This window comes from Typopeltis vanoorti, chromosome 6 (assembly GCF_054136105.1).
Source record: "Typopeltis vanoorti isolate ZY-2024b chromosome 6, IOZ_Tvanoo_1.0, whole genome shotgun sequence".
Classification (NCBI taxonomy): domain Eukaryota; kingdom Metazoa; phylum Arthropoda; class Arachnida; order Uropygi; family Thelyphonidae; genus Typopeltis; species Typopeltis vanoorti.
In genome coordinates, this window is record NC_143554.1 from 55,958,580 (window position 1) to 55,979,280 (window position 20,701).

Below are 20,701 nucleotides of genomic sequence, written 5' to 3' on the forward strand. Positions count from 1 at the left end.
CACTAAACTAGTGGCTTCATCTGGGTTTGGGTGAACATAAAAATATAACTGTACAGCAAGCATTAATTATGAATAAATACATTACTAAAAAATACCGACTGCATAGGAACCGTTACATAAAATAAGCATTCGGTAGTTTTTTAGTGATATATTGATCCATAATTAACGCTTGTTGCATAGTTACATTTATTTTCGTCCAAACCCAGAAGAAGTTACTACTTTAATTCGGTGAAACTAGTAGGTGGCTAGTATTATTAAATATTTAAGACCAAATAAACCCAGTGTTAGTGATTTTTATTACATTAGTTTCGTGGTCGAAAATAAGATATTTATCATGTATGTTATATATTACTTTGAGAATTTTCGGAAATAGGTGCATGAAGACAAGTCCAAAACAAGAGGTCAAAGTGACATTGTGAGAGGGCTGACAGCAGCAGCAGCACTGACCTAGAACAGTGCTTCCCAAACTTATGGATGCCAAGGCCCCCTTTAGAAATATTAAAATATTTCACGGCCCCCATTAAAAAATCGTAATATAGACACATATTATTATATTTATTGTATTTATATTCAATACAATTTATATTCAAGATTTTGCGTTTGTAATCTTTTTTTTTTGTGTTTCTTATGAATACCTTTGAAATGAAACTTATAGGAATAAGAATATATTTACTTCTTTCATTATGCGTTATTCCCGCTTTCTGTGCAGGGCCTGCGTGTTACTTAGATGCAACTACTTGTTAGTACCACTCCCAACCGACCTGTCGCCTCGTCGGCCGCTGGGGGGGGGGTATATTTTTGGCTGTAGAAGCGTATGTTCACGGGGCCGATTTGGCTGATTGTGGGATGAAAAACGTCAGATAAACTGACTATGCCTGAGGGAGATCCTCGAGTTCCTCACGTCTTCGATGGGAAATGGAACCTGGGACACTCCTTCCCCAGGCATATGGTTGCGAAGCACAAAGCCACTAGGCTAACTGTGCGGACAATAAGCATATAATTACTAATATTCATTAATCGCCGAAATACACAAGACACAATGTGTGATTTTTCCATTAAAATATAAAAAAGAACAAAAAAGAATTTATTAGGCCTCCTCTGAGATCTCGCATGAAGTTTGGCAACCCCCAAAGAATCGGTATGAGTCTTTCATCTTAAATTTCATGTTCGGCACGCCTTTTGTTCTCCTCCGCTTTCTTTTGATTGTAAGTTGTCGGCCATCGGAAAGTTGTTTGAACTCTTTCTGACTGACTTCGGAGATGTTTACACTTAGAGCCTGCAAGCTTTTCTCATACGTACAAGTTTCAATAACAATCTTTCTATTGCAGCCATGTACAGCTTCGGCGACAAAAACATTGCCTTTGTTTTTAATACTCTAACATATTCTTATTAAAGCAGTATATACAGTTAGCTTCAAAAGAGTTATTTATAAAAACATCTAATACAAACTATACCGAGACAAACGAAGTTTATTTTTTTACAATATTAACCTAAGTAAAAAATCGATGTAATATGCTTTGGAATGTTTAATATTTAAAGTACAATCGAGTTTTTACACTTTGCTTATAATCGTATTCACTCGGCTCGCTGTTGTTTGACTTCCACTGATCCAAATTAATTCATTTACCCTGACTTATAAGAAAATTACTGATTTGACAATTTTAACGAAAAATAAATAAACAATAGCAATACACTTAATGCCAATTAAAAATAATACAAAATAATGATAAATAAAACATTATGTTTTCAGTTTTAATTAAATTTGTAAGGAGGAATACACAAGAGATCGACGAAAAATCGCTCCGCGATCGACGGGTTGAACACCCCTGTCCTAAGGGATGTGTTTTACATTAGGGCTAATACTAAGAACAGTGATCGTATCTTTATCCACCTTTACTACGAATTTCCTGGTATTGTACCACCAAGTGTTTGCTTACGCTTGGACTCGCCGAACTTTTATAGTTTGCTATATTCGGCATGAAACTCTTTCATTTAATAGCCTATGTAGCGCAGTGGATGTAAGAGAGTGCCTCTAGTTTTCATAGTGTAGACGTGTTTTCTAGTGCTCTCTATTGTTAGTGACCCGCGCGACCCTTGCCCTGACCCCACAAGCTGCAGGCCGCAGAGGAAGACCGAAGATAAACCGTAGCTTCGCAGGCTAATGCGAAGGTTAACAAAGAAGGAACTGTAAGTACCTATTGATTTCAACCATCTCGTGATATGAATAGCATAATGAATAGAAATAACGATATTGAACCTAAAGCAGATACTGAACAAGAAAATCGGTCCGAAGGTTTTAACTCGCAGGACCTATTAAAATCGCTAAACTTAAAATCGCAAGTGACTATGAAAATCTAATTAATTTAATTAGTGACTCTGATTTAAAACAAAAATACAAGGAACTGTCAATAAATGATTCCTGGAGTGTCAAAGCTAGCTATTTTTGTTTTACTTCCTTTTACAACGAAATATTTATGCGAGGCAGGATTTTCATATTATGCTGCAACCGAATCAAAGTCCAGGAACAGATTCGACGCTACACCAAATATGAGAATTCAACTTTCTAATATTGTATCTGATATCAAAAGAATTTGTAATTCAAAGACCCAAAAACATAGGAGTCATTAAGAACTTAATTTGCAATATACTTTTACTATTTTTATGTGTTTTGTTTTTACTAATTAACATTTGACAATAAATGATTGTTTATTCTTAACGCTTAGATTTACTCATTTATTTTATTTATATTTCCCTAACCTACAAAACCAGCACACAGGAGAAAAAGTCTGCATTCACTAAATTTTTGGTGATCAGAATGGGATATGTCAATGAATCAGCACAAATTAATTTAATGTTGGTTAATTGATGTTTAATTAATTAATAATTAAAAATTAATTATCAATCATTAATAATTAAGTATAGATCATTATTAATTAATTATCAATCATTAAAGATTAATTATCAATTATTAAGTAACAGTAAAAAGCTAAATTACCAATTAATTATTAATACATTACAAACTAATCAAGGTGTTCCGTGAACATTTCAGGATTTGTGAAGTGTTCCGTCATAGAAAAAGTTTGAGAAACCCTGCCATATACTATACGAGTAAAAAAGGTTATGGGATTAGTTGTCGTCCCAGGAAGACCGCCATCCTGCTTCCGCTGTAAAAAAATCGGACATCTACGCAGGCACTGCAATGAGCCAAAATGTGAAAAGTGCAACCCGCATAGGTCACGCAGCAGATCAATGCAAGGGTAGCACGTACGCTTCCATATTGAGGCAAAACGAAGAGTCCCCAGACATGGAAGGCGGAGAAGAGGATGTGCAAGACACAGATGGGCATAACAAAGGTAAAGAAGAAAATAGGGAGAATAACAACGGAAGCAACAACTCATCAACAGACAGGGAAGAAAAAAAAAACTTCACGTTACAAAAAGGCAACAAAATCACTGTTCCAGAAATGTCTATATCAGACGATAAGAGGAGTAAAAGCAGAGAAAGTGAAATTGCAGAAAGTCGCCCTGAGCCATTACCGAGGGAAGGGATTAGTTGAAAGAACTGTACAGGTGGCAAGTAATAAACCTCAAATGAGTCACAAATAACCTCTAATCCGAAATCCCAAGGGCAAACAAGTAGCAAGTCGCCAGCAACACAAAACGTAGCTCCTAAAACAAAGCGAAGAACAAAAATTAAAGTCACGCCAAATACTACCAGAGCCAGAAGCAAAACATAAAACAACCCGAATAATTGTAACAGAACAAATCAGAACCAAAATGAAGTTAATGAGCCTAAATTGTAACGGGATAAATACCAAGGAATGCCAAAACCTGCTGATCTTGCCAGGCATCGTAATGCTGCAGGAAACAAGAATTCACTCGCCAGAGCCGGTAACACGCCTAGAAAAAAGACTAGCCCATCACTACATCCTAATCAATGAACCTGCCAGCAGTAGTAGTTCTAGGGGTGGAGTAGCTATCCTTATCAAAAAAGACACCACACATGCAACTGCTGTCCCAAGAAGTCTCTGTTGGGCACAGAACCCTAGAAGTTGACATACATCTCGACAATAAAATAATAACCTTAATGAATGTGTACGGCCCAACAAAACGTGAATAAAAAAACAACATTTTGGCAGATAATAACAGAAAATATGCAACAGAAGAACATAGCAGTAATTGCAGGTGACATGAACTTCGCGGAACAGCCCTTCATTGATCAAGATAAAGGGTCACAAGCTCCACAGAAAGGACACATCAAGACCTTTGTAGACTGCAGGCTAACAGATGCCTTAAGATTCCTGCATCCAAGAAAAAAGGAGTTCATGCATTTCGCTCCTGGGAACGCCTCAAGAATCGACAGGGTTTACCTATCCCAATGTTCAACACTGCTCGCAGTGTTGAACATATCCCTGTAACTTTCAGCGATCACTACATGGTAATAGTAGTGATCGCTGGCAATCAACTTCAGGAAATTGGCAACAACTTCAGGAAACAGAAGGAGCATGGCTCTGCTCCCGGTTAAGAACCATAGAAAATGATGAGGACAAAATATCCACAGCTTGGATTTTCGAAAAAAGGAATTACGAAAGAAAGAGAATAGAATGTTTACACTACGATGGGAAAATTATTAAAGAAGATGCGGAACTACTGCATGCTATTCACGAATACTTCGCAACACTGTTTTCGGAAAAACAAAGCGAGGAACGGGACATAAACAAATTCCTCCCCTTCATACCTAAGATAACTCAGCAGGAGGCAGAAAAAATTGACATCCCGATAACAACAGCAGAATTCAGGCAAACAGTAAGGCATTTACCAGACAAGAAATCCCCAGGAGAAGACGGTCTTACAAACGAATTTTACAAGCACTACTTCCAAAATTCGAGCATTTATTTATGAGAATGACGCAAGAAATATACGAAACACAAATAAAGCCAGACAGATTCAGCACAGGGTACATCACACTTACCCCGAAAACTTCAGACACATAGAAATTAAAAGACATAAAGCAATGGAGAGGGATAACTCTTTTAAACACCGATTATAAGAGCATCTTAAAAATCCTATCCAATAGAATACAGAAGTACCTACAGAAATTAATATCTCCCTCACAGACTTGTGCAATTAAGGGCAGATACATAGCAGACACAATTACTCATTTAAGATCAGTATACTACAATCTATACTACAATCTATACTACAGTACTACAATCTGACTGACAAACCCTGTGTCCTACTAGGCTTGGATATAGAAAAGGCGTTTGACACCATAAGCCACTATATATATTCAAAGTTGTAGAGGAAATGGGATTTGGCCCAAAATTTAGGAACTAGCTGCACACTTTCTACGAGAACGCAGAAAGTCGAGTGATCGTGAACAGGAAGCTATCTGCATCTTTAAAATGAAATGCTCAGTGAGACAAGGAGACCCCCCCCCCTCTATGGCCCTCTTCGTCCTTGCACTAGAACCAGTCATCAGAGCGATCAACTCCAACAAAGAAATCAAGGGACAAACATTCACGGGGAGAGCCAAGCAAAAACATTGGCATATGCTGACGACATCACATTAACCCTAGAGACGGAAACATCCATAGAAGAGTCAATGAAATTACTAGACGCCTTTACAAGAGCTTCTTGCCTGAAAGTAAACCTAAATAAATCTCATTGCATGGTAATAGGAAAATGGGAAAGGAACCCTGAGATTCATCAAGGCATAAGAGCTCAGGAATACTTGCCGGTTCTGGGAGTTAAAATAGGCGGCCCAGAAACGTATGAAGAACAGTGGAAAGAACTCCACGCAGCTGTTGCGTGGAAAATAAATACCATACGCCCAAGACAACTATCTGTAAGAAGAAAAGCGCGAATATGCAACATATATTTATCCTCTCGCATCTGGTACAAAGTGAACAACATCCCGTACCATGGGCAATGGGCAGACAAGATCCACAGGCTGTGCCCCACCTACATCTGGGGCTCTCGTACGAACCGATGAGGAGAACAACGCTCTTTCACGAATTAGAAGCCGGAGGTCTAGGTCTACTTAATATCCACTTAAAAACAGTTAACAGAGCGAAGACCGCAGAAATAGCAAACACTAAGTCATACCACGGATATGCAATAGCATTCCTACAGAAATGCCTTCCACACAGAATAATCAGCACAATGCCAGAGATTCACGGAAGAGTTCCCAGAATGTTTACAGAGATGGCGGAGGGATACGTATTTGTAACAGAGCGCATCAACACTGAAACCTTAATAAGTCCAAAAAACAAAAGCAACATACTACAAACTAAGCAGAACAACCATTCCCATACCACAACATAGAGAATTAAGAAGAGGACAAATCACACTCAGTGCGGTATTAAACAATGTCTTTAAGCACCCAATACATCCAAGGTATAAAACCTTCTTCTTTAAAGTGCACCATGCCTGCCTACCAACCAAGATGTGGATAGTGGCTAAAGGTATACCTATTGAAGGACATGCAACTTGTCAGTTTTTCCAGGAACCGGAAACACTATACCACCTAATGTTATATTGCAAGGAAGCAGAAGTAACTTGGAAAGCCGTTAAAAGATGGCTTGCCGAAATCAAATTAATCAATGAAGAAATATTATTCTGGCTAAAAGGAAAACATATAAACAGAGTGCAAACAATTGTTCTAATCCTAACGATGTACGCAATTTGGGCTCACAGGTGCTACCAAGCGTATGGACGGGAAGACAGTCCCGGAACAATATCGAAATTATATCACTACATCCAGGAGGAGATCACCAATTCAGTCCAGTCTAGAAGAATGACTACAGAAGAATGGACACACTTAACCTCCAATCTTACATCAGACGAACCCTCCAACCAACAACAGAACGACACCTTCATCACTCCTAGTAGGAATGGGGCAAATCGGAAGTAAATTCGGAAGGATACTAACTCTCCACCTTCATCAGAGGAAACAGCGCCTGAGTCACTTGGAATGATTAGAAGAATTAGAAAAATTAGAAGAATGACTACAGAAGAATGGACACATTTAACCTCCAATCTTACATCAGACGAACCCTCCAACTAACAACAGAACGACACCTTCATCACTCCTAGTGGGAATGGGGCAAATCGGAAGTAAATTCGGAAGGATACTAACTCTCCACCTCCATCAGAGGAAACAGCGCCTGAGGCACTTGGAATAGATCTCCTACCGCAAGAAAAAAGACTGCTCCTACTTCATTGGATATAAATGTTATTTCGCTGTACAGATGTATATATGATTTATCTTGTAGAATATATAAATTGTTAAATATATAATAAGTGTGATATATATTTATATATATGGTATGTAAATATAATTAACTGTATATTCTTTAAAAAAAAAAAGTGTTAAACCCAACTGAGAAAAAAAAAAGAAGAAGCTGAATTATACCTTAATTGATGTAATAGGAAGTAATGTGTATGTAACTACCAGTTATGATATTCCATGTTTATAAATAAAGGAAGTCAAGGCATTTTAAGAGAACAGTAATGTAACAACTAATTTATAACATGATGATATAATATAAAATGAAACTTCGATAGAAATAATGGTATAACAATTGTATATATTGTATATATAATTCTTTATGATGTAAATAATTGCAAAAGTTGATAATAAAGTTGTTCAAAAAAAAAAAAAAAAGTAGCGCAGTTGATGTGGCGTTTGCGCACCACGGTGCTTAACCGCACGAAAGAAGATTTCTTGGTTTCGAATCTAGTCGGCGACTAGAAGAAATTTTTCTAAGCCTTTTTTTGACCAGTTCCCGAGTTAGTCAATCTCTGGCACGGGCAAGCGGGTTTTTTCGCCTGGAAACGTTTCTTGAGTTTACGTCCGTAGAAACCCACATTATTTCAGACATTAAATACGAGTGTTAGGGTTATGGACCACGAGATGGCGGCACTTGTTGAGCCGTCTCTCTTCACTGCGTGCCGCTTAATTTGTGATAGCCTTGGGCCAACTGTCTCTGATTGACTACCAGTGGAGATTGAACTGCCAACTCAGTCTCCAGAAGTTAGATAGGGCTTAAAAACGGCCTCGCCTGCTCTCTATATATTGGAATAAAAAGGGCTTAAAAACGGCCTCGCCTGCTCTCTATATATTGGAATAAAAAGGCATTAGCTGGTTTTTTTTTTTAACTCTTTGATTTCTATCTTAGAGTTTCTTATTCGGCTTTGAAATAATGTGGAATTAAATATCCCCTTAATTTAAATAACTCTTTTAGCAGCTTATATATTTCTGTCACATGCCATTGAATCTTCTCAATCACTTCTGCATTCTCAAAAAAAAAAAAAAAAAAACCGAGGAGATCAAATCTGAGAACATCCCATATGTAGATGTATCAAAGCCTTTAAAGAGGGATAATGATACACCGACTAGCAAGAATAAAGAAGTCGGTGTATTTTTAAGCATACAATTGATCCACAGCGCTGTGTTGCAATTTTTTTGCGATATGGCCTCTGAATTTCAGTCCCTTGTTAATTATAACTTTAAATCAATGATTTCATAAATATTCGGAAGTAAAATGAAATTGATGACGTACAATAATAACAACAACATTACTGGCTAGATGGGTTAAGAAAATATGCTTTTCGTATTTCCCTTTATCTGTTTAGGGAAACTTGGGAGTGGGGGGGATTGTGTATTTTACACTCGCCCTGTGGGACCTGTGGGGGTTAGCTGTGTTCAGCTGGAAGTATGATTGTCTTGTGTCTTTTGGGTTTGCAGTGGTTGGGTTCATTGTAGTTTGCAGCTTATCTGATTTGTGAGTTTGGGTGTATGCTTGCCTAAGTGAAGAACTTTTCCGTTAGGTCGTGAAGGAGCGAAGAGATGTATAGGATTCTGGTGTCTAGATGGATGTTTCGAGTGAATCGTGTGGTGTCCAGTATTCTCTATTCGCTGCAGCGCAGGCACTTATTCTATATTTGCTGCAGTTTTAGAATGTTTGATTTCGAGGTATGGCTCCATGCTAGGAGGGCGTATCTGAATACATGGCATACAGAGTGTTGTTTCACCACCAGATAAAGTAGTAGCTTGTTTAGTGTACTGGTTTGCTGTGGCGGTTGATCATGGGTTAAAGTTGAGCTATGGCTTTGAATGTCTTTGCACCTATGTTTGATGTGGCGGTTAAATCGGAGTTTTTTGTCGAGTTGTACTCTGAGATATTTGGTTTCTGTCTGCCATGGAATCTTTTCTCCAAAGAATTTGATGTCATCTTTGATGGAGCCTTTCCTTCTGGAGAATAGTATGGCTGTGCTTTTCTGGGGATTACTTGGATCCTCCAGTGAGAGAACCATTTCTCCAGGTAATGGAGTCGTGGGATTGCAAGATGGAACGGAGAGATCTTGCTAGTATTGCCATGTCGTCTGCATATAGGGCTGTGATAGTTGTCCTCGGGTTTTGTGGGATGTCTGTGATGCAGATTACGAATAGTAGGGAGGCCAGCCGGGAATACCTCCTAGAATTTTCACCTGATTGAGATGGTTCCGTTGATTTTTACCTGCATTGTTCTTTCACTGAAGTATGCTTTTATTAACTTTATTTGATTTATTGACATGTTTGCTTTTATGAGTTTATAGAGGCCTCGGTTCCAGATCTTGACAAAGCTCTTAGCGACGTTTAGAAATACCACTCTTTTCTGCAGATTCTATCCTGTTGTGATACATTCTACTAGTCGGTGGATTTGCTGAACTGTGCTGAGCTCTCGTCGGAAGCCGAATTTTTCATTTGGAGATTTCTAGTTTATCTGTTGTTTCTAGTAATATTGAGAGGATGAGTTTTTCTGTGACTTTTCCTAGGTTGAATAGTAGATTAATGGGTTAGTAACTTTGAGGGAACTGGGGGTCATTGCTTGGCTTTTTTTATGGTTATGATGTCGGCGGTGTTCCGTGCTGTGGGAAAGTACAGCATTCTCAATATTGCATTTGTTATATTGACGAGGTGCACTATAGCCTTTCGTGGGAGCAGCTTTATAATTTTGTTGCTGATGCCATCTGGACTGGTGCTTTTTTTGTTGCTGACATGCTTTTTTACGATGTTGATTATTTCTGCTGGAGTAGTGGAAACGATCTGTGTTGTCCTTGGACAACCTTAAGGTGCATTTGACCTGTTGATGAACTTTGTAAATGAGGTTAATGTTTATGTTTTCGTATGATGGGCTGCGTTGTGTTTCTAGATTGTCCAGGAGAGCTTGCATTTTCGATATCTGTGGGTGCAAAACCGTGCTTGGCCTGAATAGAGCCTTGCAATTTGGGTACGAAGGGTTCTCGGGAATTTTCAGATTATATGATTCTCAGGGTTGAGTGCTTTAATTTGTTTTCTCATTCCTGATTTCTGTGGTTTTAGAAGTGCATCCCTGACTTGCATTTTTCTTTTCTTTTTCGAAGAGGGCCAGCGTGGCGTTATACTAACTTTCATAAAGTTATAACTCCAGGAATGCGAAAGAAAGGCACTTATAGGCTCGATTCTGTGAAAGACTTTATGAACTTCTTTATAAGGTATTAAAAAAATGATAAATCCTTTGTTGCCTTCCCCCCCCACACACAAAACGAGTGAGAGAAAACTCCTTAATCTTCATTTTGAAAATGAGGGTTGGCAGCGAGGTTCCACTCATAATCATCGTCATGTAACTGAGTTTAACAATACCTATAATTTATTAATTTATGGATAACGAGAGCAGAGCAGACACTGGTCTCATCTCCAAGCGATATTATGGAGGCTCAGAAAAAAAAGTCAATATGAGGACAGATTAGCGCAGGAAAGTTGGCTTACATTTCTTTTCTAGAAGAAACTCATGTTAGTTGAAAGTATATGCCAGCGTTCTTCAAACTTTTTATAACTGCGGATCGGGGAAAATAGGAGAAATATTTTTCAGACCGGCTGACGTCTAGGATAGAAACATAAACCAATGTACATAGTATTTTATTTATTAAATCTAGTGTTATAAAATTACAATTTTTAGCTAGCGCGACATCTGCTGCTGCTTAGAGTTTAGAAAATTTGATATATGTGGCTGGAGCAGATCACAGGTCGAAGAACAAGGGTGTACACTACATGCAAGCGAATGACAGAAATATCATCTAACGCCTATTATTCAGAATAACTTTCTTAGTCCTACCTTTTGCAAATCTTTAGGTAGTGAGTAATGGTCACTGATAATTAAGTTAATGGATTCCGAAGCTATTTACAAGAATTACGAATGGCAAGAATATGACAGACGACCGACAACGACTTCGTCATCCAAATCTAACTGCTATTACTATATAAACTCTTAATTAAAGATTTAGAAAATTATAACTTTGACCAGTGGCGGCTCGTACATAAGCTGCAGCACCCCCCCTCCCCAAGGAAAAAAATGAAAAAATTAAATTTCGTTGAGTTTATAAATAATAACAATGCTTACAACATTATATAAATGCAATACAACATGTTAAAGGTTACAGCTTATGTTTTAACATTGATTGAATAGTTAATAATTGGAATTGTTCGATTAACGCTTTAGATTACGAAACAAATGCACTGCGATCTAACACAGAGTCAGAATTATCACGTTAGGCCAATTGCAGCTATCCTCGCCGATATTCGGTTACGCTTCTCATTGCACGTTACAAGTGATTCCGACGCTGGTTGTTTGGGCAGTGTATCGTATGCTTGCGCGCGTTATTTCTATGAGATACGAAACTTTTATTATGTGTTTGTTCACGGTGAGGGTGAAATATTTTTAATAAAGCAATTTTTTAATATGTAAATTTATTTATTAATAAATTGGTTACTGATTTTTAAATTTTTTTATTTTGTATATGCAGCACCCCCACTTAAAAATTTCACCATCCACCACTGACTTTGACTAACTTGATAAATGGCAGGAAAAAAAGCCCAGAAATGTTTTCTAGTTATAAAATAATGGGAAACATGTTTTAGTTAATATATCAAGAACATATGTGTGTGCATATGCTGATTTAGTCTCCTGGGTTCCAAGGGGATAAAGAAGCTGTGGAAAGGGTGCAAAGAAGAGTTACAAAGATTATATCCAGATTATGGGATTTAGATTATGAGGACAGATTGCAAGTATATGGATTGCAGACTCTAGTTAATGGAAGAAAGAGGGGGGGGGTGATATGATAGAGATCAATAAACTTTTGAATGGGCGTTATAGCATTTCAAATGGTGAATTTTTTGTTAAATGGAAGGCGAGAAGAGAAAACGGTGTCATCCATGGAAGTTAAGTTTGTTCACAGTCAAGAAAGGGTTAAGAGCTAGGTCTCCCAGAGAGCAGTGAGTGGAATAAATTGCCCTTAGAGGTAGTGAGTGCATCTAGTATAAATGAATTTAGGGGAAGGTATGATAGCTGGGTTGGGTATTTACAGCCTCTCTCGATGAGTCCTTGACTCCCTGGAGTCAAGGACTAAGAACTCAGATAATATGAAGTCAAGGACTCATATAATAATAATAATAATAATAATAACAATAATAATAATATAAAACTGTAGAAATATATGAGCCTGTATAGCTCAGTGGATGTGACTGCATCCAAAGTACTAGGCCGTCGCAAGAAAGAGTAAGTTCGATTGTAATCGTTGACTAGAGGAACTTTTAAGCCTTCCTTCGACCATTTCCAGAGTTAATTGATCTTTGCCACGGGTAAGCAGGTTTTTTGTCCAGAAAACTCGGGTTTTTCGTCTCATAAACTCAAGAAAAATCGACCGTTGAACTTACACTAATTCAGACAATAAATATTACCTCGCCTTCTTCCTATACGAAAGTAAAAGGCGTTAGCATATTTTTTAGAAGCATCATAAGAAAATACGACCAGAGAAATAACAGATTATAAGAACTCTCACATAAGTACAAGTTGTAATCTTATTGGTAAAAACAGATTTTTTTAAATATGACTATAAGTAGGAATAAATCTAGTAAACTATTTACTTGTTTCTAACTAGCATCCACATTCGTCAACGTCTGAAGATTATTGCGATCTCTGCCAAGCGTACATAGACAAAGACAACAGGATATGAGCCTTCATGACACGTTCGTAATCTTCTTTCCTCTACTTCAGTGACTATTTTCAATTATATCAGTTGAAATAACTGAAAATTCCAGAGAAGTAGCTGAAAAATGTGTTGGAAAAAGTTTTAAACTGCGACTAGAATCGAACTTACTCATTCTTTTGCTGATTTGGACTTTCAGAGGTTATGCAGGAATATTTAGTTGATAAGGCAGAGTGATGACCCATAAAATTTAAAAAGTATATATATATATATATAATTAAGAGCGAGAAAAAATAAAAAACGAGGATTTAATTATTTTATATCAGCAAGAATTATCTTAGAAATTATCGAATGACAATTTTAATGAAAATCGATCATTATTTGTAAATTACAAAAATTATATCCACATATAACAGTACAAGAGAGCCTGTGTAGCTCAGTGGATGTGGCGTTTGCATACCATGGCGCTTGGCCGAACGAAGGAAGACTTGATTTCGAGTCTAGTCGGCGACTAGAGGAAATTTTTCTAAGCCTTTTTTCGACCGGTTCCCGAGTTAGTCGATCTTTGTCACGGGCAAGCGGGTTTTTCCTCCCGGAAACTCAAGAAAATCGACCGTGGAACCCACATTATTTCAGACATTAAATGTATTGTGTTAGGGTTAGGAACCACGAGATGGCGGCACGTTTGAGCCGTCTCTCTTCACTGTGTACCGCTTAATTAGTGATAGCCTTGGGCCATCTATCTCTGATTGGTACCAGTGGAGATTGAACTGCCCACTCAATCTCCAAAAGTTAGATTGGGCTAAATGGCCTCGCCTACTTCCCGCATACGGGAATAAAAAGGCGTTAGCTGATTTTTTTTTTTTTATATATAACAGTACTGAACTTTATGCAGATGTGCGTAAACGTCGCTTCTGCCGCGTATGTGCACAAAAATCGTTAATAGTATTGACCACAATGAAAAATATTCTTTATTTTTTCAAATGACTAAAATAAAAGGCTTATTGTGGGTGTCAGTCTGACTGGAACCACAGGTTTGAAAACAGCAGAGTAGACTGGCTTCTCAAAAGGTGAAGTATCCAGGGTGTTTAATCAGTTGAAAAATAACCTCCATTGCTTGTTTAAGAGATGTAACCATAATGATCCTAAGACATTCTGTCAGGAACGAGATCTGTAAAAGCTTGTATAGAGTGTAGGTAATTCCTACACAGCTTGTGTGTAGGTAATTCCTACACACAGAACTTTCTGTGTGTAGGAATTATCGAAGCATTTAAGGAGGGATGTTCCCAACCCACATCTCACTGAACAATGCACATGGTATTGATGAGGATTGGTATTGGCATTCGCATGCTTATAGGAAAACGACCGATTTCTGCGATGAACTGAAAGTTTGTCTACAGCGATGTGAGGAACACCATGACCGGATATCGAAAAACCTGGAAAGGTTATGTGATCCGACGAGTCATGGTACACCTTGTTCTCTACCGACTGCTAGAACCCAGTCTGCCTTCTAAACGCAATTCAAAGTTCTGGAGGTGGTGTCATGGTGCAGAGAATGTTATGGTACTGGTCCCGTGGTATTGCTGGAAGATCAGGTGTCCTACAAGGAATATCTAAACATTGTTGCCGATCTGCAATATTGACTTTTTATCTAGCAGGTGACGATTGTTTTATGGAAGAAAATGCTACTGTTCATTTTGCAAGAATTGTTTAGCAGTGATTAAGTGAGCATGACAGCGACTACGACCATCTTCCCTGACCACCAGGACATGTAAGTAAAACAGATCTGGGGGAGCAAAGTCCTCTTCCATCAAATCTGCCAGTTAAAGGATTCTCTGATGAATGCCTGGTATGCTTCAGACGTAGATAAAAGCCAGCACCTATGAGAAATTTATGCCAAACCTGTAATTGGGGCTAAAGGAGGTCCAAAAGTTTTTCTAATTCAGTGGCAGGTATATGTAGAGAATACATCAAGAATACATCGTCGTCATCATCAACACACACACACACACACACACACACACATGCACAAATAATCCTAATGAATAAAATATATGTAAAAATATGCAACGAAATAAATAGTAATAAAAAATTAAAATGTTTCTTGGATTGCTTATGTAGCATTGCAGTAACTTTCATTCATAATGCCAGAGGAAAGATTGTTATAAGTTCGATCTCTTATCTGTTCCTGGGTAGAGGAAAGTTTTCTCTTAGTCTTTTTTTTTTTTTTTTTTTTTTGAACCAGTTCTCGAGTTAGCGGGCGTTTAGGGCTGGCGATTAGCTTTCTTTCTCTCTCTCTCTCTCTCTCTCTCTCTTGCAAAGCATGGTTTTTATTTCCAAAAAAATTCACCTTAGAAATTGCACTATTCACACAATCACATTTAATAGACAGTAGACGCTAATTATGATTTTTATTTCACAAAAAATCGAACTCAGAAATTGCATTACATATTCACAATACAACATTTGTTAGAGAAAGGAGATGCTAAGTACTCCGCTAATCAGACAAAACCTCAGCCTGGTTAGCCAAGTGGTTAGCATGACTGTTAAACATCTAAGCTGTGGATTCAAAGCTCGCCTTGGGAATAGATGCCTGTGATAGATGGGAGATGAATTCCCTCTCAAGGTGTCAAAACACTACCCCGCTTACTGGAATACTGAAGTGGCTTTAAAAAAATTCAATATTTGCCCCCAGAACAGATTTCAGGATTATGAAAAAAATAAAAAATAAAAATAAAATAATAATTAAATATATATAAAAAAATCTTAACCCTATCCTCATTATTAATGCACTATATGCTAACGACTTTTCTTGGGTAGAATTCATATCAAATATTTATCATTAAGAGCCTTAGATTGCAGTAGTTGTCTGTCATATCATGTGTTTTCGACTTTCGGATAAAGCTCTTATTCAGGATATATTGTTCATTTAACTCATTTCTAAAAAAAAACCAGCTAACGCTTTTTATTCCCATATATAGGGAGTAGGCGAAGCTGTTTTAGCCCTATCTAACTTTAGGAGACTGAGTGGGCAATTCAATCTCCACTGGTACCCAATCAGAGATAGCTGGCCCAAGGCTATTACTAATTAATTTCCGGGAGAAAAATGCCGCTTGCCCATGCCATAGATCGATTAACTCGGGAACCGGTCGAAAAAAGGCTTAGAAAAATTTCTTCTAGTCGCTAACTAGATTCGAAACCAAGAACTGTTCTTTCGTGCCGTCAAGCGCCGTGGTATGCAAACAACACATCCACTGAGCTACACAAGCGATATTTATTAATCCAAAGCATCTATATACATTCAGAATAAATATATATATACAACTATTTACAGATATATACAATATATACATAGCATGCTTTTCAAAGGAAACGTTTTACATCGATATTTCATTTTCATGTACAACACTATAACATGCCCAGAGGATATTTCCGCCTAAAGTCTTTTACAATACTTTGAGCAGTCATTTCTCTTTATACAGCATAAGTTACATATTGATTTGATACAATGCTATTACTTATCTTTAGAAATAAGTTATTTACATATATATATATATGCGATGTTTGTTTCCTAGTATTTCATATTCATATACAATATTATTATTATTATGGTTATTTTTATTTTTATACTATTATTATTATTAGGTTATGCATTTTGGGGTGAAAAGATTAGCAGCAGTATACCACATTGGTGGAACTGTATTCCAGGAGATTGATGAGGCTAGGGACTTGGAAGTGTTGGTGGATAGGGAGTTGGAGTTTAGGGGGCACATTGCAAAAGTAGCTAAATCAGCTCATCAACTCACTTGGTTGTTGAAAAATACTTTGACGAGCAGAGACAAGCAAGTTATTGTACCTCTGTACCGAGCCTTGATAAGACCTCATCTCAACTACTGTGCCCAGATTTGGTCACCTAGGTTCCTTCTTGATTGGGAGGAGGTGGAGAGGATCCAGAGGCGAGTGACTAAGATGATAGCAGGTCTATGGAATGAACCATATGAGAACAGGTTGAAGATTTGTGGATTGCAGAAATTAGTTGATAGGCGGAAAAGGGGAGATATGATTGAGACATTCAAATTGCTAAAGGGTTTTTATAAAATTAATTCAGAGGATATTTTTGAGATCAGGACTGGTGGTGGGAGAACTAGGGGACACCTATGGAAGCTGGGCAAGAGTGTGGTTAGCAGGTTCTTTACTTTTAGAGTGGTAAATGAGTGGAATAATAAGCTGCCAGAGTCTGTTGTGGGTGCTATGACGGTGAGTGAGTTCAAGGCAAGGTATGATAGATACTGTGAGAATGTCGTATAGTTGTGATGGACATGATGTTTAGGGCCTCCCTCGATGAGTCTAAGGACTCCCTGGAGTCGCCCGTAATAATAATAACAATAATACCGCCCACCACCACCACAACTAGTATTTTTTGTCTGTAAATTCCGTGTGTTCTGAAGGGCAGATTTGTCTGTATGCGGGATGAAAAACCCTGCAACCGCCGTATGAGATAGGATAACTCACCTTCGATTGAAAAAGTCCACATAAAGATTCCTCCCGTCACGACGAGAATCGAACTTAGACCTATTCCAATCGAAGGGCGCAATGTACCATCGTTCAAATTATGACAAGCTTAGAGTCTATTTCCACCTAAAGTCCTTTTCATTTCTTTGAACAGTCATTTTTTGTCATATAGCATAAATTACATATTGATTTGATACAATGCTATTATCTTATCTTAAGAAATATGTTGCTATCTACATACGATGTTTGCTTCCCTATACAATTTTTTCATTGGTATTTAATTTTCATGTACAACAGAGTCTATTTCCACCTGAAGTTCTTTTCATTTCTCATCATCATCTTCCTTATACCCTCTGTTACCTTGCGGTGTCGAGAGTCCATTGATCATCGGACCTCACTCCGTTTACAGGATAAGGTGGTCAGCCTTATGCCCCAGTGTATCCTATGGCCTGTAGTGTTGAGTTCTCAAGGCCAGTTTGCCTGCTTTGCGGGATGAAAAACCCCAGAATAAACTGGGGAAAAAACCCTGCTGTCCACGCCCAAGACTGGCTAACTTGGCTATGGGTGAGGAAGATCCTTCAGTTCCTCACGTCACCGACGGGAATCGAACCTAGGACACTCCTTCCCCAGGCATATGGTTGCGAAGCGCACAGCCACTAGGCTAACCGTTTCTTTGAGCAGTAATTTTTTTTCATATAATATAAGTTACATATTGATTTGATACAATGCTATTATCTTATCTAAGGAAATAAATTGCTATTTACATACATACGATGTTTTTTCTATATACAATGGTTTTACATTAATATTTTATTTTCATATACAACACTATAACATGCTAACATGCTCAGTGTCTATTTCCATTTCCACCTAGGCTACTTTACCATTCTTTGGGTAGTTACTTTACATATCACACATATTCTTTACATATAATTACTTAAATTTTTTTTTTTTTTTTTTTTTTTTGCAGTACATCATTACATGGTTTATTCTGCCATTATTATCTCTTTTGGATTGCACTCTGTATATACATATGCAGTGTTGCTTTAACATAAAAGAGAGTGTTACATTTTGGCAGAGAGTTGAGATTACCCAGCGGATCAAGTAGAGTGTCGTCACATTCTTCCACTAAATAGACTGTCATTGACATTTTTGATACATAAAACTAAACTACAACCTCTATATTTGACCAATATTATGCACAAAATACAACTAATTATAGTATAAAGCAATCAATGCACGATTGGTTATACAGCTTAATGAAAAAGTGTACAATATGTTTTTCATTCGCTTATGTATGTCTATTTTATCCTTTCGCGTTCTACAAAAAGTCGTGTATGGGTTTGTTTATGTATTTATTTATGGCGGGTTCTTTATTGTTATGATTTGCAGTTGTTCTTCGAATTCTGAGATGAGACCTATTTTCCGCCATTGGTGTTTTGTTATTTTGTTTCTGTTTATGGTATCGGTGATTGTTTCTTTTAATATGTTGTTTATTTTCCTGAGTATGTCTGGTCCTGTTTCCCTTCCGTAGATTTTCCACTGAGCTACACAGGCTCTTCGCATATTTTTTCAAGCTTCTTCAGGTTTATAATAAGCAATGTCCGTCTCGATGAAAATCATCTAGACATAAAGACTCAAAAAACTTATTTCATAGTAGAATTTCTTATCTTCACATATAAAAAATGCATTCGTCATAACGAAAAATTTCAAGATCATTGTAAAATCTTTTTATAACGGATTTCTACTGTGATATATATTAACACGCACGATTGCATTTATATTTAAAATCAGCTTAACAAAACCTTCTGAAAATCCCTTTGATATGATATTCAGAAAATATAATAGTAGTTTCTTTCTTTTTAATATTAACTATATCAGTTGTTTTGTTGTCCTTTTAGGATTACATCAAGGTAGCTTAAACGTTCTCTCTCTCTATGAAATGGAGGTGTTTTCTACCTTTGGATATTTTGCAACATGAAAGTCCTGTATGTTACGGCTAACGCATATGACATTCAAAAACATCTTATGTTCTTTGCGTGTTGTATGTTACTGAAACTCAAGTTTTCCAATTGCGTTAATGAGACACGTTGTGTGTGTGTGTGTGAGAGAGAGAGAGAGAGCCTGATTGTTATATCAATAATATACAGTATAAGGTTTCTCCCGCATGCAGAAAATCTGGTTAGAGTACTGAAAAATTATAAAATTGGAGGGTGAACTGGTTAGGTCGTTAAATGGGCTTATTTTCATAAGGCAATCCTGTTCCCGCAGTTTTTTTTTGTGTGTGTGTGTGGGGGGTAACTGTTATCATTGATTATCGTTGTGATCAGAATTCTGGATGAGTTCAGTGATTATATAAATGATAATGCATCAACAATCTTTATTATATCACATGATCAATTTCGTTTGATGTACAAATGATGTGATTACAGAAATAATGTGAATGTATCAATAATATTTATTATATCACAGAAATTCGGTGCTTTTATTATATTATAAATAATTATTAATCTTAATAATTATTAAGATTAATAATTCTTAAAAATTATTAAGATTAATTATTTTTTCATGCTTAAATTATTCTCTGAAGAGAATAATTTAAGTATGAAAGAATGCCTTGATGAGTCTTGACTCCAGGAGATGTTTGTATAATAATAATAATAATAAAAAACAGAACTCGAGTGTAGTTAAAACGCAAGTCACCTACGATACATGACCTTTGAATCTCGATCAATCGTTCAGAAATTGCTACTGATGATAACAGCTATTTTAATTATTTGTGTGCCGCTGCTTGAAGAGAGCTTAGGACAGAGAACAAAATGATGAAGCCACAGTTTATTGCGTTATATTTTGGAGCGCTTTTTACGGGATGTTCAATGATCGGTCAATTTAGGCAAATGTTCCCCAAACCTATTCCTTTAAGTGATAATGTGGATTTTCAAGAATATGGAGAGCCACTGTTTCTTACCCCATTAATAGCTGCTGGCCAAGTTGAAAAGGCACGCAAATTAAGTCAAGTCATTTTATTACCTGGTGCTCCACGTATTCTCAGTTACAGCGGATTTTTCACCGTCAACAAACAGTACAGCAGCAACATGTTTTTTTGGTTTTTCCCTGCAATGGTAAGCTAGTCATGTTGATATTCTTTCTTAATATATTTTCTTCGTCCTTCTTAATAA

The 20,701-nt window shown here is 37.1% G+C and overlaps 1 protein-coding gene across 1 annotated transcript in view; it reads left to right on the forward strand.

Annotated features, from left to right (window-relative positions):
- The first annotated feature begins 20,205 nt into the window (after nt 1-20,205).
- Nucleotides 20,206-20,701, forward strand: part of LOC150105467 (putative serine carboxypeptidase CPVL) — a 57,611-nt gene continuing 57,115 nt past the window's right edge. Inside the window, exon 1 of the mRNA XM_090394168.1 lies at nt 20,206-20,644. Coding sequence (XP_090250294.1) covers nt 20,342-20,644 — 303 coding nt within the window. The 5' untranslated portion in view covers nt 20,206-20,341. The remainder of the gene's footprint in view (nt 20,645-20,701) is intronic.